This window comes from Schistocerca gregaria, unplaced genomic scaffold (assembly GCF_023897955.1).
Source record: "Schistocerca gregaria isolate iqSchGreg1 unplaced genomic scaffold, iqSchGreg1.2 ptg000245l, whole genome shotgun sequence".
Taxonomy (NCBI): domain Eukaryota; kingdom Metazoa; phylum Arthropoda; class Insecta; order Orthoptera; family Acrididae; genus Schistocerca; species Schistocerca gregaria.
In genome coordinates this window covers 20179-45901 of record NW_026061754.1, presented here as the reverse complement: position 1 = coordinate 45901, position 25723 = coordinate 20179, and the positions used below count along the sequence as shown (strand labels likewise).

The 25723-nt window shown below is 59.0% G+C and overlaps 1 protein-coding gene across 1 annotated transcript; it reads right to left on the bottom strand.

Moving 5' to 3' along the window:
- Positions 1-6663: 6663 nt before the first annotated feature.
- Positions 6664-25246, bottom strand: LOC126305091 (mucin-19-like; the record flags this gene model as incomplete). Its single annotated transcript, XM_049992009.1, has 3 exons — positions 24477-25246; positions 7579-8586; positions 6664-7113 (listed from the first exon to the last, which is right to left on the bottom strand). Coding segments are annotated over exons 1-3 (2228 nt in total), but the record flags the coding sequence as incomplete, so codon positions are not given.
- Positions 25247-25723: the final 477 nt, after the last annotated feature.

The window sequence follows — 25723 nt, the reverse complement described above, 5'->3', positions numbered from 1 at the left end:
ATTATTTCTACCCTACCTATTTATTTTGCGCCGCGTTTGTTTGTTTGTCTTGTTGGTGGTTTTGGAATAGTCTTTTTTGCTTTGCTTTGCTTTCCGGGCGTCACGTTTTGTGCCGTGGCCTGTGTGGGTGGCGCTATTGACGCTTGCGACTTGGCTCGGCCGGTGCGGTGCTTTTTTTTTTTTTTTTTTTTTTTTTTTTGGAAACGGCGGCGCCGGGCCGGGGGTGGGACGACTGGACTGGACTGGACTGGACTGGAGAGTGAGTGGGGAACTAGTCGTTGCGACCGACAAAGTTTTGCTCGCGACGGAGAGACGTTAGTGGCCCTGAAAAGGGCCGTTTTGTTTGTTTGGCGGTGTGCGGGTTTAGGCGCGCTCGCCGCGGATGCGGCGCGCGAGCTGGATGTCCTTGGGCATGATGGTGACTCGCTTGGCGTGGATTGCGCACAGGTTGGTGTCTTCGAAGAGGCCGACGAGGTAGGCCTCGCTGGCCTCCTGCAGGGCCATGACTGCGGAGCTCTGGAAGCGCAGGTCGGTCTTGAAGTCCTGGGCGATCTCGCGCACTAGGCGCTGGAATGGCAGCTTGCGGATGAGCAGCTCTGTGCTCTTCTGGTAGCGCCTGATTTCTCGCAGGGCGACGGTGCCCGGCCTGTAGCGGTGGGGCTTCTTGACGCCGCCGGTGGCGGGCGCGCTCTTCCTCGCCGCCTTGGTGGCGAGCTGTTTGCGCGGCGCCTTTCCGCCGGTGGACTTGCGGGCCGTTTGCTTTGTCCGGGCCATGGCTACTGCGGATGCGGATGCGGCGTGGAGGATATGCGTGCGCGACGGCGTCCGGTGCTGCCTTGACAACGGGCCCGCGCGCCCCGGGTGCTGCGCTTATATGCCCTCGGTGCGCGGTGGTGGGGGGAGGGGAGGGCGGGCCGCGGGGCCCCAGAGTCTATATAGGGGGGCGGCGCGCGCGCTGGAAGTGCGAAGCCGTTCTGTTCACCAGAAGACCGAAACAACTGCGCAAACATCAACACTGCAATCAAATAACACTACACGCACGCCCAATACGTTTCCGAGAGAAGGTCAAATACCTCGGTGTCTGGCTGGACCGGAAACTACTCTGGGGGGACCACATCCAACACGTGACCAACAAAGCAAACGCGAGGCTCAAACAACTCTACCCTATGCTTAACAGGCGTAGCACACTGAATAGGAGGGTGTCCAGGTCCATGTACACCACACTTATCAGACCTCTGATGACGTATGCTGCTCCCGTCTGGGGATACGCTGCGCCCACACGTGTGCGCCGTCTGCAGCTCATACAGAACAAAGTACTCAGAATCATAAGCAACGCTCCGCGCTACACGCGCACCGCGGACCTTCACCGGGAATATCGGCTAGATACTATCTTGCAGGTATTCCAAAAACTCTCCACACGACTATACAGAAACACGAGACAGTCGCGTAACCCGTTTATTCTTTCTCTGGGTAACTACGACCACAACCATAGATGGAAACATAATAGACCAAAAACACTATTAGCACGAAACTAAACATCTATGGTCCATAGCACGCTAACATGACAGTACTGGCGAGCCCCTGCAACTCAGCTACTACTGGCAACCCCAGATGATTAACCCGCCGAAATACCGGCAACTGCAGGGAAACCGTACTGCACACAGCACGCAAACCAGCCACACACACCCCCCACACTGTGAGCTGATCTACGACCGATCGCCCACTAATATATGATGACAATGTCATGTTTCAGGGACGCAGCAGCAGCAGATCCTGGAACGAACGCCAGCAACGACAACGGTAACGATGCACGATACCTCGCACTAACATAACCACACCTTGCATGCGCTGTCGCAGCTAGTAATCCGCTACTGCCCTTACTACCCGTCCTACTATCGCAGAGGTTTTTTTCCCTTGGCGCTTGCCTTGGCACTTTTTTCCCTCTGCCCTTAAAAACCGCTACCCTTCAATCGCTTTCGACCACTTCTATCTCCTGATGGACCATGTAAATGAGTAATCTTACCCAGACGCATGGATAACATCACAGCCTGCATCCTGTGACTCTTGATTCTAAAAACTAACATGTTATACGGAGGTGACAGTAGAACTTTTGGTTTGGTCACCACGTTGGTGCGGGCGTGGAGGGGCCCCATCCTATATATATATGCGCTGGGCGCCACAACCGTAGCCGACTCGCTAGCGCCGGGTGAGGAGCTTGCCTTGCTTTCTGTTTTTTATATTATTGTGGTTGAGACGCTTGAAGAAGAAGAATGACAGGCCGCGGCAAGGGAGGAAAGGGGCTCGGCAAGGGTGGCGCCAAGCGGCACCGCAAGGTGTTGCGCGACAACATCCAGGGCATCACGAAGCCCGCGATCCGCCGCCTGGCGCGCAGGGGCGGCGTGAAGCGCATCTCTGGTCTGATCTACGAGGAGACGCGCGGAGTGCTGAAGGTGTTCCTGGAGAACGTGATCCGCGACGCGGTGACGTACACTGAGCACGCCAAGCGCAAGACTGTGACGGCCATGGACGTGGTGTACGCCCTGAAGAGGCAGGGGCGCACCCTGTACGGTTTCGGCGGTTAGGCGGTGTGAGACCGAAGGAAGGAAAGAGAGATTGAAAAACGGCCCTTTTCAGGGCCACCACAGTGTTCGGAAGTTGAAAAGTGCGAAAGAGTCTGTGTTGCTGGTTTTTCTTTTCCTTTTTAGTCTACTTGGCCTTTTAGTTTTGTTTGGAGTTTTTTTTTGACGTGGTGTGCGGTGCGGTTGGGAGGGAAGGAAGCGTGCCCTTTGCGTTGTGTGAGCTCCTTCCTTCCTTCCTTCCTTCCTTCCCCTCCCTCTTTGCTTGTATGCTTCTTGTCGGTGGATGGGCTGTGTGTTGCGGCGCGGCTGAGTGCCGAGGGGTTATTTTTGAGGTGTGTTGTTGTGCGCCACGTGTGCTGGTTAATGGTCGCGAGACTGTGCGTGCGTGGAGTTGAGTGGAGGAGGTGGCCAAGTACGTGTGTACAAGATGGCGGCGCCTGTGTGTGTAAGAAGGAAAAGACCGTACACAGAAAGAGAGAGAGAAAAGTGGTGCGACGAACGACTGGAATTCTGCTTTGGACGTAGGTTTGTGTGGTGGCCCTGAAAAGGGCCGATTGTGTTTTGTTTTTTGAGCCGAGGCGGCAAATGGCGCGCTGCGTGCCAAGGGAGCACGCGGCGGTTGCCGATTGCGCTGTCTCTCTTTTAGGCCTTCTTCTCGGTCTTCTTTGGCAGCAGGACGGCCTGGATGTTGGGCAGGACACCTCCCTGTGCGATGGTGACGCCCGACAAGAGCTTGTTGAGCTCCTCGTCGTTGCGTATGGCGAGCTGCAGGTGGCGCGGGATGATGCGCGTCTTCTTGTTGTCGCGGGCCGCGTTTCCGGCCAGCTCGAGCACCTCAGCCGCGAGGTACTCCATGACGGCGGCGAGGTAGACGGGCGCCCCGGCGCCGACGCGCTCGGCGTAGTTTCCCTTGCGCAGGAGGCGGTGGATTCTGCCGACCGGGAACTGGAGCCCAGCCCTGCTTGAGCGGGACTTTGACTTGCCCTTGACTTTGCCTCCCTTTCCGCGTCCGGACATGGCGATGGGCTAGTTTGGAAAGAAGCGAGAAAGAAAAGCACAACGCCCCAAACGGTGCGAGCCGCAGCGAGTCGAGCAGCGGAGTGCGTGCCGGCGCCGTCCTTCCTTCCTTCCTTCAAACACTGGCGGCATATGCCAGGTGTATAGGCAGGTTAAGCAGCGGAGCTGCTGTTCCTGCGAGTACCTATTTTCTTGATTTGTGGGTCCTCACGTTTCGAGCTGACCTCACTGAGCGTCTCTTGGGGTAAGGACGCTCTGTTCGCCGTCATCGGGACCGCGAGACTTCACTAGTCCCGCAGTAGGTCAGGCCAACGTGTAGTCTGCCTGTGATGAGCCTGACGGCCCAGCCCACGTATTAGGCGGTTGCCAGAGTGTTCTGCCTTGTCGTAGAACACTCTGGCAGTGTGGCGAAACCGATCCCGGAGGTACGGGATGCCCGCTTCCTCGTGAAGCAGCCTCGTCGGGTAGCGAGGCGGCTTATGTAGCGCTAGACGTAGCGCCCTATTCTGTAATCGTTGTAGAGACGCAATATGCGTCTCGGCGGCGTTTCCCCATACCACGGCCGCGTATTCCAGTACCGGCCGTACCAAGGCGAGGTACATGGTGAGACCGTGGCGTGGTGGGAGGGTGGTCGAGGGATTGAGCAGTGGGTACAGCGCCCTAAGACGCCCCACTGCTCTTCCTCTGACATCTCGGACGTGGGGCAGCCACGTCAGGTGATGGTCCAAGGTGACCCCGAGGTATTTGCCGGTCCGCGACCATGGGATGGGGCCTCCCATGATCGTGACCGGCGGCAGGTCCGGAGGTAGCCTCTTCCTGCTGAAAACCACAGCCTGGCTCTTAGCAGCGTTAAACTTCAGGCGCCATTTCGTGGACCAGGCGCCCAGGACATCACATCCGAGCTGGAGGCGGCGGCGCATCTCGGCCGCGTTCATGCTGCGGGTGTACAACGCCGTGTCATCCGCGTAAAGCGCTAACTCCACGCGTGCCACCCGCGGCGCATCGGCGGTGTACAGGGAGTACAACAGGGGACCGAGGACCGATCCCTGCGGCACTCCCGCACGGATTCGCCGGTCGGTGGAGGTGCCTCCGTCTGCTCGGACGTGGAATGAGCGTTCCGTGAGGTACGAGCGCAGCAGGACTGCGTGCGACGTCGGTACCCCGTGCGCAAAAAGTTTGTACACGAGGCCGTCATGCCACACGCAGTCGAAGGCCTTGGAGACGTCGAGGAGCACCGCCCCGAGGTACTCCCGCGTCTCCAGCGCTCGCATCGCCTGTTCCACGAGGCGCAACAGCTGCTGTGTGGTGGAGTGGCCGCTCCGGAACCCGAACTGTTCCTCGGGGATGAGGTTGTTCTCAGACACGTGGCGGAGTAGCCGCACCGCGTACAGCCTCTCAAAAACCTTTGAGAGTGAGGGGAGCAGGCTAATCGGCCGGTAGTTGGCTGCGAGCCTCGGGTCCTTGCCGCTCTTGGGGATGGCAACCACTTCCGCGTGTTTCCACGCGGAAGGGAAGGTCCCAGAGCGGAGTATGGCGTTGAAGATGTCCGCCAGAGACTGGTGTACCTCTGGCGGCAGCATCCTCAACAGGCGATTTGTGACTCCATCCGTGCCACCCGCCTTTTGGGGGTGGAGTCGACGTAGCTGCAGGTCCACTTCTGCAGCCGTAATCTCCTCTATGACATCGTCCTCCTCTCTGGCCGCCAGGAAGACTGGTAGTCGCTCCTCAACCAGACGGACGTGGGCGGCATCCACCACGCCAGGGGCAGGCTGAAAATTCTCGGCAAACGTGTCCGCGAGGATACCGGCTTTGGCGTCCGGCTCGCAGACGACGTTCGCGCCCATGTGTAGTGGCGGGACACGCTGGCGGCGACGAAGGAAGCGCTTGGCCGTCCGCCAAGCACTGCCGTCCGTCGTTGTGAGGGTGGCCACAAGACCAGCCCAGTCCCGATTTCTGTGCTCCTCGATGGCTGCCCGGATTTCGCGCCGCGCCCTGTTGAGGCGGCGCTTCGTCTCGGGCAGGCGTGTGAGCTGCCACTCACGAAAGAGGTGGTTTTTGTCAGTGATCGCCTCAAGTATGTGCGGCGGGAGTTGCCGCGACATCTCACGTGGCCGTCCCGGCCGTCTGGGGGTGGCCACCTCCGCCGCACCCAGTGTGTGCCGAGTGAAGAACTCCAGAGCTTCCTCTGCCCCATGCACAGCTGGGTCGGGAGCGCCCGCGAGGCGGTCCACGATCTCGGCGCAGAAGCGCGCCTCGTCGATGCCGCGGTAGTTGCGGCGGTCGGGTGGCATCGAGGCACCGATGACATCCATGTCGAAGATCACCGGGAGGTGATCAGACGACATGGCGTGTCTGACGGTGGCCGACGTGAAGTGCCCGACGCCTTTGATCACGGCGATGTCCAGCACGTCGGACTGGCCTCTGTTGGGGAAAACGGTGTGCTCATAGGGCCCCAGTACGATAGCGCCATGCCGCTGCGTGGCGCGTAGGAGGCGGCGGCCGCTGGTGTTGGTGACGCGGGAGTTCCACTGTGTGTGCTTTGCATTAAAGTCACCCGCAATGAAAACATTCCCGCGTAACACGAGCAGGGCGTCGAGGTCAGCCTCCTGAAGCAGTCCCCTCGGCGGCCTGTATGCCGCAACGAAGGTGATGACCCCCGCAGTGGTGGTAACGGCCACCCCAGTGGCCTCCACCGCTGCAAGGGGCGGAAGCTGCACCTCATGATGTTTTAAGGACGACTTGACGTAGACGGCCGTCCCTCCGCCGTGGGTCAACCTATCTGTGCGATAGCACCGATAGTTGGCCGCCTTAACGTGGACTCCTGGTTTCAGGAAGGTCTCGCACACGAGGCAGATGTCGACCGCCTCGTCGCGCAAGAACTCCCTGAATTCTCCCTGTTGAGGAACCAAGCTGTTCGCGTTGAAGACGCAAACGGTGAGGCCATGGATATGGTGATTAATATCCATGGCCTGCTCCGGTGACAGCGCCGGCCTGGAGGGCCGTCGTGACTGCGGTGACGAGCACCGGCAGTTGCTCGAGCAGCTGGCTCAACGACCGCAGAAGCGACCGGAGTTCAGCTGCATCGGGAGCAATGGAGGCGGTGGGGGCCGCTGGGGCGGCCTCCGCCACTGGAGCAGCTGGCTGCAGCTGCTCCGGGGTTGTCGACCGTCGTGGAGCATCGGCGGTCGGTCGCGGTCGCGGCTCAGCACGATCTGCTGACGTCTGCTGCGGCAAGGTGTCGGCGGCAGGTCGTTGCGTAGCGGCTGGGGAGGCTCGGGCCGTGCGCCGGCGACGCCTGCGCGGGGCGGCATCCCGCTCCCCAGGCGTGGGTGCGGGGTTTGCCACCCCCGCAGGCGAAGCCGTGGACGACGCAGTCGGCTGCTGCTTCTCGCCCGTGTCCTGCTCCGGTCGGCGGGTGGAGGCGGCTGGTGGACCGCCCTTGGTGGCGGCGGCAAAGCTCGTTGACGGGCGCGTCTTGCGGGAAGGAGCAGTTCCTCTTCTCTGTTGCGTTCGACCCCTTTTAAAGGCCGAACAGCCTCTGTAGCTGGCAACATGCGGCCCACCACAGTTGCAGCACGTCGGCTTCTCCTCTCTGCTCAGCCCGCAAGATTTGCTCTCATGCTGTCCCGCGCACTTGACGCAGCGGGGCAACATGGAGCAGTAGCGGGAGACGTGGTCGAGCCGCTGGCAGGAGAAACACTGGCATCTCTTGCCTTTGGCCCGAAGTGGTTCCACCGTCACTTGCACTCGACCCACACGCTGCACTTGGAAAATCTTTCGATTTTCCAGGTTGTCAACAAGGACAACCTGGTACAGCGGCATGTCGCGGTGGGTGCGCGGCGATTTCATCAGGCCCGTGGACCTGACGCCGAAGCCCATGTCTTCGAGCTCCTCACGAAGATAGTCCGCTCCGAACTTGAGGGGAAGGTGGCGGAATACCACCTTCAGGAGTTTGAGTGGCTCGGAGGGGTGCGTATAGCACGGGAGGCCGTCCTTGCAGACGGTGTCCATCACCGCGCGGTACTCTTCATTTGTGGCGACTGTGACCTTGTAAAGGTCACGTCCGGCGTTCTTGACAGTCGTGGTCGTGGCCACTCTGTCAAGTTTGTTTTGGAATTCTTTGTAGTTGCCGTCCCATTGGACAACAATAGGCGGCGGTTTCTTCTGGGGCGGCGCCGGCGGCGCGTCGCCCTCATCTTCGTCATCAATGTTGGCGGCCGCGAACATGTTGGCCGTCGGCAACGGCTGCGTTTGCTGCAGTGCAGCGGCCCTGGCAGTGTGCCGCCTAGGTGGGGCAACAAAGCCCTCCGCGTCAGGCAGCCGTGAGGCAGCTGACGAACTTGGGGGTCGCTGTGTTTTCTTCTTCGGTCTCTGGTTGGCGGTGCTCCGGGAGGAGCCCGCAGCGGTGTTCCCAGACACCGCGGCAGGGACGCGGGAGGCTCTAGGGGCCTTCTTCCGCGGTCTCGCAGCGTCAGATGCCTGTGATGTTGCGTCAGAGTCGTCGGTAGTCAGTGCCCGGCGCTTTCTGGGCGCGCGGGTAGCGTCTGTGTCAGTGTCGCGACGTTCCGCCTCGGCTATGGCCTCGGCTAGGTTCGCGTCTGGCAGGTCGACTGTGTCCATTTCGGTGGTCTGTCCTGTTGACTGCGTCTCCGTCCAGACCGCGGGTGCTACACCAGCGCAGGACGGGGCAGAGACAAGCGCAGCCACGGGCTCTTCACGTGTCAGTGGGGCCAGTGGGGCAACCGGGGGCACATCGACCTCTTGCGTGGTCGAGGCCAGCAGCGCAACACCCGCCGAGGCCGCCGCCGCCGGGACCGCAAACTCTTGCAGTGCGACCGGCGGGGCTCTCGGTGGCACACCTGACTCTTCTTGCCTCGTGTGCGAAATCGCAACTTTGCGTATGTTGCAGAAGGCAAGTATGGCCTCCTCATCCGCCTCTCTCCCTTGGTAGAAACCCCCGTGAGCGAGCTTGTTCATAAGGATGAACGCTCTGTCACGAGAGTGCAAGTCATTGCTGTGAGAGTGTGTTCCGTCATTGTCAGTGGTCGGTAGCCGGTTCGTCATAGGTGGGGCGCCGTTACCTGCTTCCATCACGAGGTAGGAAAAATAGGGGAAAAAGCTAGTCGAGTGAGCGCGGACTGGTCCCACGTGAAGGGGGTCCTGACTCACGGCTTGCCCTAACGGTCCCTAGGCGCGGCACAAATCGATTTCTGAATCGATTTGATTCGCAGCCAAGTAAACACGCAATTTTGCCGCTAACCACACTCGCGAGCGAGTTGTTAGCTGGAGCAGTTCGCTGCAGCTTTTGCCACGTGGCCGCCGTCGACGCGCGGGCCTTAACAAAGGCGCGCGGACAAAGGCACGCGTGAACAAAGGCGCGAGCGAGACAAAGCGCAGCGCGGAGCCAGTGCGTCCTCTCGCTACGACGGCTCAGCGCGGAGTGTCGCGTGTGGCGTCGCGTGCGTGCCGGCGCCGGCGGGGTGGGGGTCCTTTATGGGCTCGGGTGCGGCGGCCGGTTGCGCGCGCGCCCCATTGGTCGGCGGCCGCAGCAGGGCGAGCTGGTAAAGGTGCGGCGGCGGCGTGCGGCGGGTGCCACTGTGTGGGGAGACGCTGACTGGAGCGGAGCGCCTGACTGACTGACTGTCTGTTTGTTCGTGATGCCGCCCAAGACTAGCGGGAAAGCCGCCAAGAAGGCTGGCAAGGCGCAGAAGAACATTTCGAAGGGCGACAAGAAGAAGAAGCGCAAGAGGAAGGAGAGCTATGCCATCTACATCTACAAGGTGCTGAAGCAGGTGCACCCTGACACGGGCATCTCTTCGAAGGCGATGAGCATCATGAACAGCTTCGTGAACGACATTTTCGAGCGCATTGCGGCCGAGGCTTCTCGCCTGGCGCACTACAACAAGCGCTCGACCATCACGTCCCGCGAGATCCAGACCGCTGTGCGGCTCTTGCTGCCTGGCGAGCTGGCCAAGCACGCGGTGAGCGAGGGCACGAAGGCGGTGACCAAGTACACGAGCTCCAAGTAAGGAGGTGGCTCTTGGAAATAGGAGGCTCGTCCGCGGCGCGGCGAAGAAAAGAAAAAACGGCCCTTTTCAGGGCCACCGAAATGCCTTTGCGGGAAGGGCGGAATTGTTGTTGTTGTGAGCGGGTGGACGGCGGCACAGCTGTAGCTGTAGCTTGTGGTGTGGTGTGGTGCGGCGCCGGCGCCTTTGGTTTTGGTGTGACGTTGGGATACGCACTTTAGCCACAGCCGGGTCGTGGGCGTGGGTGTTTCGAGACGTGTTGGTGTTAGGGGGGCGGATCGCTGGAGTTGGCTTGTTTGATATATATATATTTTTTTTTTTGTCCCCTTTGTATGGTATGGCCGGAGGTGTGGAACGGAAAGCAAACCGCGACTGTCGGATGTCACACCGTTGGTGGCGAGGGTGAGAAACACGTTGCCGCCTACAGCTGCTTCTACGCCGAGCGGGTGCGTTAAGTTAGTTGGTTGGTTGGGCGACGTAAGGAAGTGGAGCGTGGAGGTGTGTGTGAACGTGAGGAGACACGCATTGCATTGTATTTGTACGCGCGAGGTGAGTTAGGAGACCACGCGCCACGACGTACGGTGCCCTCTTTCGACCTGACGTCTGACGTCTGGTTTTTGTTTGTGGAGGCGGTGTCGTCATTCTGGATGTACGTGTATTTTCCGCTCAGTTGAGTGAGGTGACGCGAGACGACGGCGTCGGTGGTGTTTTTGTTTTGTTGTTGGCGCCCCGGGGATGAAGAGGGGCACCCGACGGTAACGAGAGGTTGCACTTTGTGATCGGTCGAATGTCCGGGGAGCGAGGAATAGGGTGGGGGGTTGAAAAGAAACGCCAGTGTAGGGCAACGGGACGGTGAACGTTCCCGTGGTGTCGGAGGTGTGCAGTGGGGGGGAGGAAAAAAAAAAAGCGCGTAACGGCGCGGCTGCCGTGGTGGAAACGTTCTCTCCAACTTTGGTGGTGTCCCCTGTGTGTTTTGTTGTTCTCTATATCGTGTGTCCCCTCGCACAAGACGCTCTCTGGGCGGGTTTGATTCATTCATTTTTGCATTGTCACGTAGCGTAGAATGGAATGCGCAAGAGTTGAGTGAGACTGGCGACGGTATATGGTCTGAGCAGCGTCAGCTGCACTGCACACTCCCCGGAAAAGAATCTTGGATGCCGTGCTAACTGAAATTTGGTGGACGGGGTTCTCAGGGCTGTTTTCCTATTTTGTTGTTTGTTTGTCTCTAGTTAAGATGGTGAAATGACGTCGAAGAAGCAGTATTGCAAATACTGTTATGGAAATGCCCTAGTTTGATGAAAGGAAATGTGTGTTGAATACAGGATGGTAAAGACCAAGTGCGTTGAAAGAAACGTTGTGAAGGAACGAACGTTCCCTGAATTGGTTTCTTTTTGTTCCCGAGTTGTGTACAATGGACGACGGTTGTGCCATATCGCAGCATTGCATCATCCCCAGGTTTTATTTCAATTGAGCGATAAAAAAAGGAAAAAGAGAAGAACAAGAACACTATCGAAATGGTCTATGGTGTGTGACCCACAATTGTTGTCTTTAAATCACTTACCCAACCATGTCGTAAAAATATTTTTTTTTTTTTACAGTGGCTGCCGAATGACCTAGATGTAACAGAGAGAGAGAGAAACACATGGCGTGTCAGATGTTTGTTTTCTTTTCCCCCCCCGTCAAGTGGCAAATGCGAACACCGTCAGCTGTAATTGACGATCGACACTAGTATGGCGCGAAAAGGGGGTGCGACCTGTGCAGTTGTGGGTGAAACTTTGGGTGATGGGCTGTCATGCGGCATCGCGTGCGTTCATTACCCCTCGGCGGCGGCGCCGCAGCTCCGTCCAGCTCGCGCTCTCGGAAACAACCCTCTCGTAATGCCGCGTCTCCTCCGTCACTGCAATTTTCAAAGGGAAACCTGTGTGGCCGGTGGGGGTGTGTCAACCGTTGGCCTCAAGCTCCGCCGACAAAAAGTGTTGAGTGTATCCAGTGTGAGAGAGGTTGACGCTTTTCGTGGTGTGTGTGTGTGTGTGTGGCAATGTTTTGAAAAGTTTGCAACGTACGTTAAGAAGTGTTGACGCTGAAACTTGCGGGCTGTGTGGCCCTGGTGGTTGGCTGGCTGGAGACGCGGGCGTGTCCAGTCGGTCGGTTGTTGTGGCTGAAAGGTACGTATACGGTTCCGCCGTCCCGTCGGAACTGCGTCTGTCTGGAAGGTATGACGTGACGTGCAGTTTTTATTAGGTCAGCCCTTGTTGTGTATTGTTCCATTTGTTGCTCACTCGTCACCCGTATTTGGTGTGGCGATGTATGTGGACGTACTGCTGGATCAGTGTCAGGGTTTCCGTGGGAGGTGTTGGTTGGGGTTGGATTTGCCTGACACGGCTGAGTCCGCAAATTGGCCTGCCGTTCGTTGATGCGATATGTGGGTTCTGAGGAAGAATGTGTACGAGATAGTTGCCCCTGCCCTGCCCTTTCTTTCGCGTTCGTGTGTGCCCCCCTTGTTGTGTAGTGTGGGTTGAAAATGGTTCTTTACCGAGTGGGGGGGAATGGGATGGACGGATCCGTTGCTGTTGCTGTCACCGTCAAGACAACGCACGCACGCACGCACCCCTGTCCTACGAGAAGGTGTGTCAACCGGGGTTTCGGTAGTCGTGTGTGTAGGGGACGGGGAGAAGCAAAGTGGAGAGTGCGGCACGGGCAGAGAGTGGAATTGGGGCGCGTTGATGTTGGGAAACATTCCCGCAAGGGTTGCGGGATGATGTGGCGGTGAGAGCGGGGGGCGGGGGAGAAAAGAAAAGCGAAAAAGAACTAAGGAAGAGGAGGAGGCGTGCGTGCGCGCAGTGGCGGGGCCCCAAAGACCTGTCGTGTGGTGTCGGCCGAACGCGAGCGCGAACGCGAACGCGTGTGCGGGGCAGCGTCGGCACGGAGAAGCGAGGAGGAGAGAGAGAGAGAGAGAGAGAGCTGGTCTGATGGGTATTTTTTACCCCCTGTACTCGAAGGACCGGATCTGTCCTTGATCCCTGCCTTCTGTCTGATTATGTTGGGTAACAAAATGATGGGTCTCTTGGGTGTGTGTAGATGTTTGTTGTTTGAGTGAGTGTTATGGTGTTTGTATTTTATTTTTGTTTATCATGGTATGTTGTAGTTTGTGGTGTTTTGTCGTGATGGGAAATGTCGTTCTTGGGTCGGGTGGATTTTGTCCCAGATTTCTGATGAGTGGGTGGTTCGAATCCGTGGTTTGGTGGAAAAAAAAAAAAAAAAAAAAAAAAACAAAAACAACTTTATGGATTTTTCTTTGGATGATTTCCGGGATTTTGATTGAGTATGTTATGGTTTGTGTATATGTCTCGGTTTGTCTGGTACCGGCCGGCATCAGCAGTAATTCTGAAGTATTTGTTCTGCACCCTTTTTTACTCTTGTTATGTTTGGTGTCTGCGGCCATTGACCAGATTTTCAGAGCCGTAAGTGATGGCTGGTTCCTATGACGGTTTTGAAGATTTTCTTTTTGGCGCGCATATTTATTCTGTTTCCTTTGATGATTGGGTACAGTCTGAATATTGCTGCTGCAGCCTTGTTACAAACGTGTGTAACATGGTCTCTAAATGTCAACCTCTTGTCCAGCTTGATGCCTAGATACTTTATTGTGCCTGACCATGGAAGATTGTTATTTCTGAGGCGTATATGCAGGTTAGGAGGTATTCTTTTTGAATGTGAATCGTATTGTATTGCTTGGGTTTTCTCCGCGTTTATTGTTTTTTGTTTCCATTGGTTAGCCCATTTCTGGATGGATTGTAGGTGTTGCTCTATTTTTGTGACTCTATATTGCAGGTTAGAACTGCTGCGGTAGACTGCAGTGTCGTCTGCAAATAGTGACAAGTGTCCTCCCAGCTGTTTGTTTGTGTATATTGAGTAGAGAATGGGCCCCAGCACTGAGCCTTGCGGGACTCCAGCCTCTATGGATCTAGTGTTACTTGCCGCTCCTGGTACATGGACATAGAATGCTCCGTTGCGGAGAAAAGAAGCAATAATGTGGATGGGGCAGTTGTACTGGTGGAGCTTGTAGATAAGGCGTTATCCGATGTCAAGCAGGACTGCTCCAGTACTGTGTCTAATGTTTCTGGCCTGACATATGTGCTCGACTAGTCTGGTCACCTGGTGGGTGGTGCTGTGTTCTTCGCGGAATCGGAATTGTTGTGGGATGATTATGTTGTTATCCTTTAAGAATTGAATTTCTTCAGTTCAGTTTGAATGAGCTTTCCGAGGACCTTTCCAAGGAAGTTGGCCTATAGTTTTGCGGAAATAATAAGTCCTTGTTTGGCTTTGGTAATGTGATGACTCGGGCCTGTTTCCAAGTAGTTTAGTCTGAAGCAAGCATTATATATTGATGTTAGATAGATAATTGATAGTTGCTGGAGGTAGGTGATGTAGTAGTTGCGGTTTGATGGAATCTGGGCCTGATGCCTTCTTAGGATGTGTGTATGTTTGTGATGTGATAAGATATGGGGTTTCTGCGTTTATTGGATTGTGAAAGATGTTCTGATCGGGGCACTTAGGATGCGGTTTTACCCTTCTGAGTACCATTTCCTGGTGGTCATCAGTTTCGTCATCTACCGCTTCTGGTGCTTGGAATTGCCTTTCTAGTGAATCCGCCAGTGCTTCAGCTCGGTCTGTGGGGTCGTTCCTTCCCCATGTAGATGTAGATGTTTCGTGTCTAGTTTACGAGTTTTAAGAAATTTCCAGAATTTTTCCTGGTCCCTTCCTGCTTCTCGTAACGTTTCCTCCCACGCCTCGCTACGGTGGTTTTCGGAGCTCTCTTTTTGATCCTCCCGGCCAATTGCTCTGATTTTCGTCGGTCGGCTGGGTCCCTGTAGTTTTGCCATCTCTTTCTGGCGCGCGCGGGCTGCGGTTGGCGCCTTTGGTGGCAACGGCCGGGGCAAGCAGCGGTGTGTGGTGTGGTGCGGGGCGGGCAGGGGCAGGGGCAGGGGCAGGGGCAGTGGTGGTTGACGGATGGCCTGGGGGCCGAAAAACGGGGCCGGACGGCGGACGGCGGACGGCGGACGGATGTTGAGAGAGGCGGCGCGCACGCGTCTCGCGCGGACACAGGCGCCACAGCGTTGATGATTGGAAGGAGGTGCGGTGCGGGGATGGGCCCAGGAAAAAAGACGGTCGTGGCCCCTGTCTTGGGTGCGTGTCGACGTCAGCACCGTCGGTGTGGTGTGGGCAGGGAGGGGGGAAAAGCGGGCTGCGGGCTGCGGGCTGCGGAGGGAATGGTGGTGGGGAGTAGGCACACATGTGGGCGGGCGCAAAATCGGCCGGTGCCCGTAAACCGCGGCGGGATATTGGGTGGAAAAGAGGGAAATTGTAGAAAGGAAAACAAGCGGAGGGGGCGAATGTGGTGGGGGGGACGGGCGGGGGCGAGGCGACAGCTTGCTTTTTCTTTTTTATTTTATTTTATTTTATTTTGTTGTAGTGTTTTTGTTTTTTTTTTGTTTTTTTTGCGTGTGTGTGGCCTTGGAGAGGCTGGTCTTGTGTGGCTTACGCTTTGGGTGCGTGTGTTGGTACTTTTTCGTTTTTTCTTGTTCTGCAGAGCAGGGGCGGGGCGGTGGGAACGGCTGGCTGGCTGTGCCCAGAGGAGGAGGAGACGCTGGCGGCGGGCCCGGCTCCTGGGGCTGCTGTTGCATGCGCTGTGCAAAGAAAGGAAGAGTGGGTTTGTTTGGCTGGTGAAGTGCATTATTTAAGTGTGGGCTTGCCGGCCTGGCTCCGATGCGCAGGTGGATAGATGCCGGCGGCGACCGCAGGCAGGCGCGTTGTGTGTACAGAGGGACGAGCCATGTGTTTTGCAAGCAGGACGTGGCGTGCCGAGTGGAGAGGAGGCGGCGGCTCGGCTCGGTTCGGCCCGGTCCGGCGGTGCCGCGCTGTTGTCGCGGACGTGAGCGCCCCCTGGCGGGCGGGTGGTTGGCGGCGGCGTGGTGGACGCGTGTGGCAGTTGTGTGCACGGGTTGCTTGGGCGAGTGAGCAGTGGCTGGCGGTGTTGGCGCGTCGTCGGGGAGGTATGTGTTGCGGCCGCGTCTGCTGCGCGCTGCGTCGTTGTGTCGACTGTGTGTGGGCGTGGGCACGTGTGCTCTGCCGAGGGCGTCGTAAAAAAGTGGGTCGCGGTGTGCGTGCGTAGCCCGTGATGATGTATTGTGCGTCGCGTCGTTGTGTGCGAAACGGATGCCGAGAGGTGTGTGGTGAGTGCGAAGCGCGAATGTGCGGCGTTTGGCGGTTTCGGTGTGTTTTCTGTTTTTGCGGCGTGAGAGTGGGGCTGGCTGGCTGTTTGTTGTTGGTTGCCTTGTGTGTGTAGGTTGATGGCGCGACGCGGAGGGGACGCCGTTTGCTGCGTGCCTTGCCTCGCGTGTGTTTGGGTCGTGGGGGCGGTGTTTTTGTTTGTATTTGGATTTTCATTTTTTGGCGTGTTGTGTCGTGTATGGCAAGGGCGAGAGGAGTAGTGCGGTAGTGGTAGTGCAGTAGTGTCGTTGCGGCACGGGCGTCTGGTGGGGCTGTGCGTCGTGGCGGGGAAGGTGTGTAGGTTGCGGCGATGCGGCGAGCCCAGCCCGTCGTTTGACGGTGTGCCGGGTGAGTTGCGCTGCGAATCGAGTGTGGCGGGAAGGGAGCTGCGTGGCGCCTGCGTCCGTTGGCAGCAGGGGCTGTGCTTTTGAGAGTTTGTTTGATTTCGGGACGACGACGACGACGACGACTGGTTGGTTGGTTGGTTGGTGGGTGGGGTGGCGTGCACGTTTGTCGTACTGGGCGAGTCGATTGCCTGCCGGCTGGCGAAAGGTGCGCCGCCGCCGCCCGTCTCTCGCGCTCTGTGTTGTTTTTTTTTTTTTTTTCTGTGTGTGTCGGCTGCGTTTTTGTTTGCGGTGCGCGCGAAAACGGTGGTGCCGAAAGTGTGCCGGCGTGGCGTTGCGACCGCGACGAGCCGCGGGCGCGCCATTTGGCTGGTGTTGCGTGAAGAGCGGCTGTGTACGGGTAGTGGCTGTAGCCGTACGTGTACGTGCATCCGGCCCGGCCGCCAGCCCAGCCCAGCCCAGCCGAGTCGGGTGAGCGGAGGCCGACACGTGGTGGTGCTGTGCTCTCTCGGCTCGGGGGGGTTTGTGTGTGTGTGCGTGCGTGCGTGCGTGTGTGTGTGTGTGTGTGTGTCTCGTTCGCTCTCCGGAATCTGCTCGTTCTGCTGATCCCCGCCTGTCGGCGTCGTTTATTTTTACTTATTTATTTTTTACCTGTTGTTTGTTTTTCGACGTCGTCTTGCAGTTTTGTCCTTTGCGGCGTGCCGACGACCCGCCGCGCGACCTTATGAAACCCCAAAGCGTGGCGTGGCGTGGCGTGGCCGAGCCGCAGCAGCTAAGGGGGTGCGGCCGCCTCGACGCCTTAACCTCCTAAACTTCTTTAAGCCGTTAACGCAGCCACCTAAACTAACGTAACCTAACCTAAGCCCTTAGGCCAACCCCCAAGTCGCCTTAACCTAACGTACGTGACCGCAACCTTAGCTTAACGCCTACGTTAAGACGTGACGTCACGTCAACGCTTAACCTAACCCTGACGCCTTCTTAGCCTAACCTGACGTAACCTAAGGTAAGGTAACCGTTGAAAGAAAGAAACCACCTTTGTTTTGACGTTGAGGCGTGTAAGGTCGGCTGTGAGGGCAGATTCGGTGTGTCTGTAGTTGGGGCTGGCTGGTAAATTTATTTTGTTTGTTTGTTTATCGTTGTTTTGTTTTCGCCTGTGGCGGGGGGGTTGGCGCTCCGTCGGCCGGTGCCATGTTGCGCAGGCGGCGATCGTAAAAAAGTAAAAAAAAAAAAAAAAAAAAAAGAAAAAAGAAAAAAAAATGTGTTGGAAGGGCTGTGGGTGTTGGCGGGCGAGGCGAGAGGAGGAGGACGGCCCGCGGCCGTGGCCCGACGGCTGCGGGCCGATCGGGAAAACGGCGGAAGGCGATGGGGCGGCGGAGGTGCGTTTGTGCACGGCCGTCATCGCCGCACGACTCGGCTCGTGTGGCTGTGGCGCCGGCCGCGGTGGCCGGGCTGCCGCGGCGACGGTGTGGGAGTTTTGACGAAGGTTTGGCCATTGTGGCGGGTCGTCGGCTGGGGCTGTGGGGGCGGCATTTGGGCGGGGGCGGCGATTCTCGGCGGGCCGACCCAGGCTGTGGCGCGCGGTGGCTGCAGTTTGGCCGTGGTTTGCGGCGCCGCCGCGGCGACTGGTTGGCGACCGTGGTGTCGGTGTGTGTAGCCCCATCCTCGGTGGTTTGAATGGCGCGGGTGGTTGCGGCGCAGGTTGGGGGCTGCTCCGCGCAGGCTGTCGGACGTTGGGCGGTAGCAAGCGCGGGAGGCGCGGCGCGGCGGCGCGGCGGCGCGCCGAGTGGCGGCCGCTCTCTCGGCCGTCCGCGCCCGCCCGCGACACTGGCTGGGCCAGGCGCGTGCGCGGCTATTCTCTGCTGCGCGCCCCTCGCTGTTGTGCGTCGTCGAAGGAGAGAAGGAAGCGAAACCAAGGGGAAAAAAAGAAAAGAGAACAGGCAAAAGATGGCAGACCAGGCGGCTACGAACGAGACTGCCGCGGCACCCGCCGCCACCGGCACTACGAAGAAGGCCAAGTCTGCGTCGTCTGCGAAGAAGCCGCGCGCCAAGCCTGCGCACCCGCGCACCTCTGAGATGGTGACGGCCGCCATCAAGAGTCTGAAGGAGCGCGGCGGGTCGTCGCTGCAGGCGATCAAGAAGTACATTGCCGCGCACTACAAGCTGGACGCGGAGAAGCTGGCGCCCTTTATCAAGAAGTACCTCAAGTCGGCCGTCGTGGCTGGCGAGCTGGTGCAGACGAAGGGGAAGGGCGCGTCGGGCTCTTTCAAGCTTGCCGGCGCCGGCGGCGGGGCGGCCGAGGGCGGCAAGGCTCGTGGTGGCGGCGGTGGTGCGAAGAAGAAGCGCGCCGCTCCGGCCAGCAAGGAGAAGAAGGGGGCCCGTGCGGCCGGCGCAAAGAAGGCTGGCGGCGTGAAGGCGGCGACCGGTCGGAAGGCGGGCGCCGCCAAGAAGGCGTCTGCGGCGTCGGCCGCTCCCGCGGGTGCGAAGAAGGCGGCTGCGGCCAAGCCGGCCAAGGCCAAGTCGCCGTCGAAGGCGAAGAAGGCCGCCAAGGTTCCGACGAAGAAGCCGAAGGCGCCGCGCCCGAAGAAGGCGACGGCGACGCCGTCTAAGGCGAAGGCTTCGCCCAAGAAGAAGAAGTAAAAAGGGCAGGGAAGGGTTGGCGGTTGACACCGTCGCCTGGTGGCCGGCGCGCAACCAGAGGCTGTCGCGCGGTCCCGGACAAAAACAAAAACGGCCCTTCTCAGGGCCATCAAAGCACGTCGGGAAGGTGTTGATTGTCGTGTCGTGTCGTGGTCGGTCGGTTGCCTTGTCTGTCTGTCTTGCTTGCTGGCGTTTGTTTGTTTGTTTCATGTGTGGATGGTGTTTGCGTGCCGCGGTGGTTGGATTGTGGGGTCGTTGGCGGGCGTGGGCGGCGGCGCCGCGGTTGGTGTTACATAAAGTGTATTTTACTTTTATTATTTCTACCCTACCTATTTATTTTGCGCCGCGTTTGTTTGTTTGTCTTGTTGGTGGTTTTGGAATAGTCTTTTTTGCTTTGCTTTGCTTTCCGGGCGTCACGTTTTGTGCCGTGGCCTGTGTGGGTGGCGCTATTGACGCTTGCGACTTGGCTCGGCCGGTGCGGTGCTTTTTTTTTTTTTTTTTTTTTTTTTTTTGGAAACGGCGGCGCCGGGCCGGGGGTGGGACGACTGGACTGGACTGGACTGGACTGGAGAGTGAGTGGGGAACTAGTCGTTGCGACCGACAAAGTTTTGCTCGCGACGGAGAGACGTTAGTGGCCCTGAAAAGGGCCGTTTTGTTTGTTTGGCGGTGTGCGGGTTTAGGCGCGCTCGCCGCGGATGCGGCGCGCGAGCTGGATGTCCTTGGGCATGATGGTGACTCGCTTGGCGTGGATTGCGCACAGGTTGGTGTCTTCGAAGAGGCCGACGAGGTAGGCCTCGCTGGCCTCCTGCAGGGCCATGACTGCGGAGCTCTGGAAGCGCAGGTCGGTCTTGAAGTCCTGGGCGATCTCGCGCACTAGGCGCTGGAATGGCAGCTTGCGGATGAGCAGCTCTGTGCTCTTCTGGTAGCGCCTGATTTCTCGCAGGGCGACGGTGCCCGGCCTGTAGCGGTGGGGCTTCTTGACGCCGCCGGTGGCGGGCGCGCTCTTCCTCGCCGCCTTGGTGGCGAGCTGTTTGCGCGGCGCCTTTCCGCCGGTGGACTTGCGGGCCGTTTGCTTTGTCCGGGCCATGGCTACTGCGGATGCGGATGCGGCGTGGAGGATATGCGTGCGCGACGGCGTCCGGTGCTGCCTTGACAACGGGCCCGCGCGCCACGCCACGCCACGCTGCACAGGAGAGGGTGGTCCCTCGACTCGTGTAGGAAGTACTAGCGCTGGCGCGCTTCGCCTTCCTCTTGACGGGTGGTGAAGGAGTGGACTTGGCGGTATGGTTTGCTTGACGTTGTGCATTTTGGTTTTTTTTTTTTTTTTTTTTTTTTTTTTTTTTTTTTAAAGATGAAAGAATAGTGAGAGGGATAGTTAGAGAAGCAGGAAAACGAAAGGCCCAATTGACTGGCCGTTGCACGGTAATTAACAGTAACAGGTGACAGAACAGTAAAAGGAATAGTGAGAGATAGAGGAAAACGAACGGCTCCATTGACTAGCCGGAAAAGAAACGTTGAGTGACAGACGAAAGAATAGTGAAAGATGACAGGAAGAGGATGAAGAAAACGAAAGGCCTTCGTCCTGGCCAGATCTTCTTGGCGACGGCGATGACGGTGGCGGCAGATATTTCAGGATGGGGTGACAAAAAAGGAGAAGTGGTAGGAAGAGGAAGAAGTAACAGGACGGGGGGGTGGATGGGAGGTGTCAGGGGGGGCGGGAAAGGAGGTCGGGCCAGCGAGTGGTGGCCAGGCGATGGAGGCGGGTGCCAAGAGAGACAATGAGTGGATTGGGGGAATGACGGGATTGGTCATAGAAGGAGATGGCGGAGGATCGGACACGGTCTTGAAGGAGGGGGATATTGGCAAGGAGGTGAAGTTCACGGGTTGGGAAACGGTAAGGGAGGCGAAGGGCAATTCGAAGGGCACGATTCTGTACCGTCTGCAGGCGGTGGAGATGTGTAGGCGCGGCATTGCCCCACACAACCGAGGCATACTCCAGGAGGGGGCGGATGAGGGATGTGTAGAGGAGGAGGGCAAGAGGAATGGGAAGGGTAGAGGTAGGGTTCATAAAAGGGTAGAGTTGGCCGATGCGCCCCAAGGCCTTCCGCCGGATGGCCTCTATGTGGGGACGCCAGGTGAGGGCCCTATCCAGGGTGACCCCCAGGTACATAGCTGTTCTGGCCCAGGGGGCGGGGGTGCCGAGCACAGTGACAGGGGGATAGGCGACCGGCCACCGCCGCCGACAAATGATGAGTGCCTGCGTCTTTGCCGGGTTGAAGGCCAGGCGCCAACGTTTGGCATAATCGACAACAGAGTCGATGGCCTGTTGTAGTTTCTGCCGGAGGAGCGCCTTGCTCCGGGAGCGAGCAAAAACCGCGGTATCATCCGCATACAGGGCGAGATGCACACGAGGCACGGTGGGCGTGTCAGCTGTGAACAGACTGTATAGAACAGGGCCGAGCACGCTCCCCTGTGGAACACCCGCCCTGATACGACGCCTGGTGGAGGTACCTCCCGGGATCCGGACATGGAATGTACGACCTTCTAAGTAGGTGGCGATGAGGCGCACATGGGAGATGGAGAAGCCGTGCCCGAAGAGCTTGTAAAGTAGCCCCTCGTGCCAGACAGAATCGAACGCCCGGGAGACATCGAGGAAGACGGCCCCGAAGTACTCCCGACGCTCAATGGCCTCCAGTGCTTCCTCAACAAGACGGAGGAGTTGGTGGGTGGTGGAGTGTCCTCGCCGGAAGCCAAACTGAACGTCGGGGAGTACCCGCTCCCGAGCGACGTGGATCAGGACACGTTTGAGATACAGCCTCTCAAACAGCTTGGAGAGGGCGGGAAGGAGGCTGATGGGACGATAGCTGGAAGGGGATCGAGGGTCTTTCCCAGGTTTGGGGATGGCAATCACCTCCGCGTGTTTCCACACGGAAGGAAACTGCCTAGAGGAGAGGATGGAATTGAAAGTAGAAGTAAGGACGGGAACAGAGGCTGGGGGAAGCTGCTTGAGAAGCTGATTGGTGAGTCTGTCTGGGCCACCGGCTTTTCGGGAGTGGAGGGACTTAAGCTCCCGGGCAATCTCCTCATCTGTGACGGGGGTGATATGGTCTTCTGGATCCTGGGCGGTGAGGAACTGGTGGACTCGTGCGGTGACCATTTGGATATGGTCGGGGTCAACGGGGTCGGTGACAGGGGTGAAGCTGCGTGCGAACACATCAGCCAAGGCATTGGCCTTAGCATCAGGATCGCACACAGCCTCAGCGCCGACCAGGAGGGGGGGAATTTGCGGGCGTTTGTGGATGATGCGGGAGACCAGGCGCCATGCGGATGCATCGCTCAGGTCAAGGGCGGAGATTTTTCGCTCCCAGTCCTGACTGCGGTGGGTCTGAATGGCAGCACGGATCTCCCGCTGCATGCGATTTATCCGGCGCTTAGTGGCAGGGTCTCGTGTTCTTTGCCATTCGCGGATGACCCTGTTTTTCTCGGTGATGAGTGCGCGGAGGGCTAGGGGGAGAGGGCGCACATGGGTCGGAGGGCGCGGGGGATGTGGAGGCGTTGCTGCAACTGCAGCAGTGATGGCGGCGTCCGTGAACTGTGCGAGGGTGAGGTCGGCCCCCACCCTGGCGGCGTCGGGTATGGTAGGGAGTGCTGCCTCGACCCGTCTCCGATAAGACGCCCAGTCGATGCCACGGAGGTCCAAGGTGTCACGTGGTGGCACTAGGGAGCCGACAAGGTCGACCGTGCAAATTACTGGGACGTGGTCGGAGGCAAGGGCAGCACGGGTAGTGGCAGTGATAGGGAGGGGGAGTCCTTTAACCAATGCAATGTCAAGGACGTCAGGAGGGCCATTTGTCGGGAAGATGGTGGGGTCGAAGGGGGCAACAACATGGGCGGCGTGGGCTTCCACCACACGGAGGAGGCGACGGCCATCGTTGTTGGTTAGGCGACTGTGCCAGGCGGCATGCTTGGCATTACAGTCGCCCCCAACGAAGAGGGAGTGGCCAAGTGACAGGACCTGAGCAAAGTCAGGGCCGTGGAGAACGCCGCGGTGGGGCGGCCTGTAAAGCGCCACAAAGGTGATGGGGCCACGCACGGTGTGCACCACGACACCAGTGGCCTCTATTGTGCAAGGGCAGGGAGGGTGACGGGGTGGTGGCGGAGGGAGGCACGCACGTATACTGCCGTGCCGCCTCGTGCTGTCGGCCGGTCTGACCGGTAGCAGCAGAAGTTTGGTACCCTGGCGTTCACCCCAGGTTTAAGGTGGGTTTCGGCAACAAGACAGATGTCTACCCCCTCATCAAGGAGGAACTGCCGAAACTCACCTTGCTGGCGGTAGATGCCATTGGCATTCCAGATTAGTACGGTAAGGCCATGGAGTCTAATGGCCATGTTGGGTGGTGGGGAGGGCGGTGGTGATGGGGGAGATGGAATGGGAAAGGGCAGTAGCAATCTGCTGGGGAATGGAGGTGAGGATGGTGTCTAGTGCCCCAGTGAGTGCAGAGGTCAATGCCTCCACAACACTGGAAATGAGGTCACCAAAGACCGGGTGGACAGGGGAGGAGGGTGGAGGGTGCGGGGAAGGACCGGGATGGACGTGAGGAAGGAGGGGAGGGGGTGGGGGGGGAATTGGGGTGGATACGGAGTGTTGGGGGTAGGGACAGGGGGTGTGGGAGTCAGGAGGGGGGATGGGGATAGAGAGGAGTGGGGGCGGGGCAGGGTGGTATGATCGTGGGAAACGGGGGGGGCGGGGGGTATGGGCGGGAGAGGGTTCCGACCGACCAAGGGCAGTCGCATAAGTAAGTCCACGACGCTCCATCGTTGGAGGGGCGACGGAGCGACGCAGATTGGCGCGGTGGGCTTTGACTGCCGGACAACCCAAGTAGTTGCCCGTGTGCGCCCCATTACAGCGAGCACAGGTAGGAGGGACCTCGCGGGGTTTGACGCAAGTGGAGGAGGCGTGGCCGCCGGCGCACTTGACACAGCGCACCGCACGAGTACAATTACTCGCAAAGTGCGCCAGGCCCTGGCACCGGTAGCATATTAGAATGAGGCGCCTGGAACGGGGCTTCTCCATGGTGACCGTGCAATTGTCAATGGAGGTCAGGTGCATAAGGACTTGGTTGGCTGGGGTATCGTCGGCTGAGACGAAGAAAAGGGGGGTGGGGAGTTTAGTGCGGGGGGAGACTACTCGGGAAATGACAGCAGGAGTAATATTGAGAGCTGTCAGCGCTTCCCGGAGGTCGTCGTCCGTATATTTAAAGGGGAGCCCGCGGACGACAACCCTAATCCGTTTGGACCTCTCAGGGGGGGTGCTGTAGCCGATGCTGTGGGACCCAAGGACGTGGTAGACCTTCTGGAGGTCAACAGGCGTCTGGAGATAGAGGCGGTACAAGTTTTCGCCAATCGTCTTCACTCGGAAATCGGAGTCAGTGACGTGAATGAGCAGGTCGTGCAGGGATTTGTAGGACTCCGCATATTCGATTGTGAGGGGAGGGGGACGGGTAGGATTGGGGTGGGGAGTTGTGGATGGGGGTGGAGGGGGTGGAGAGGAGTCCGCCGCACCGTCGGAAAGCGCCGCAAATTGATTGTGCACCGGGAGGACCGGCGTCTTGACAATGCGGCGGCGGGGTGCCGTCTTCCTGGGGACGGCGAAGCCCTCAGCGTCGGCGGCGGCCTTCTGCTTCTTCCCACGAGCGGCCTCGGAGGGGGCAGCTTCGGAGTCGGAAGAGGCGGCCGCTGGTTTCCTCTTACGCGACTCCATCTCGCATTGCATGGCGTCGCCGTCGGCGTCAGCGGCAGCGGCGTTAGGGAAGAGAATCCGCGCCCGCAGAGCGGGGTCACGGGGCAGTCCCTCCTCTTCCGCGGCGTCGCGGAGGGCGATAAGACTCTCTTCTAGGCCCTCCGCGATGTCGCTGTCGTCGATGTAGCCAGTGACGGAGTCACTGTCCGACTCAGAGACGCAGACGGCATCGGAAATGTCTGGCATATCGAGTGGGGCGGGCGAGGGGCGGGGGACACTCGTGGAACACTGCCTTTGCCTCGGCGCGCGCGGGCTGGTCCCACGTGAAGGGGGCCCTGACGCGCCATTTGCCCTATCTAACTCCCTAAGGGCGGCTTCATCGATTCCTGAATCGATGCCGCATCGCCCAGTTGTGACGTCCAGTGTAGGCTGCGACGGCGGCAGTTCGCCGCCGGGGGACGCAGCACTTCCTTCTGCAGCTGGAAGAACCGGAGAATCGTCCAATTCGTGAGCCGGGTGAATGCGCCGGGTTGTCTTCAGTGGGGGGCCGGATGGGGCCGCCGACGAAGCAAGCTCCGCCTGGCGGCGATCCGCCACACCCTCAGCTCCTGTACATGCGTTCGATTGGTTCGACATCGCAGCTCGGAATGGGGGGCCCGCGCGCCCCGGGTGCTGCGCTTATATGCCCTCGGTGCGCGGTGGTGGGGGGAGGGGAGGGCGGGCCGCGGGGCCCCAGAGTCTATATAGGGGGGCGGCGCGCGCGCTGGGCGCCACAACCGTAGCCGACTCGCTAGCGCCGGGTGAGGAGCTTGCCTTGCTTTCTGTTTTTTTATATTATTGTGGTTGAGACGCTTGAAGAAGAAGAATGACAGGCCGCGGCAAGGGAGGAAAGGGGCTCGGCAAGGGTGGCGCCAAGCGGCACCGCAAGGTGTTGCGCGACAACATCCAGGGCATCACGAAGCCCGCGATCCGCCGCCTGGCGCGCAGGGGCGGCGTGAAGCGCATCTCTGGTCTGATCTACGAGGAGACGCGCGGAGTGCTGAAGGTGTTCCTGGAGAACGTGATCCGCGACGCGGTGACGTACACTGAGCACGCCAAGCGCAAGACTGTGAC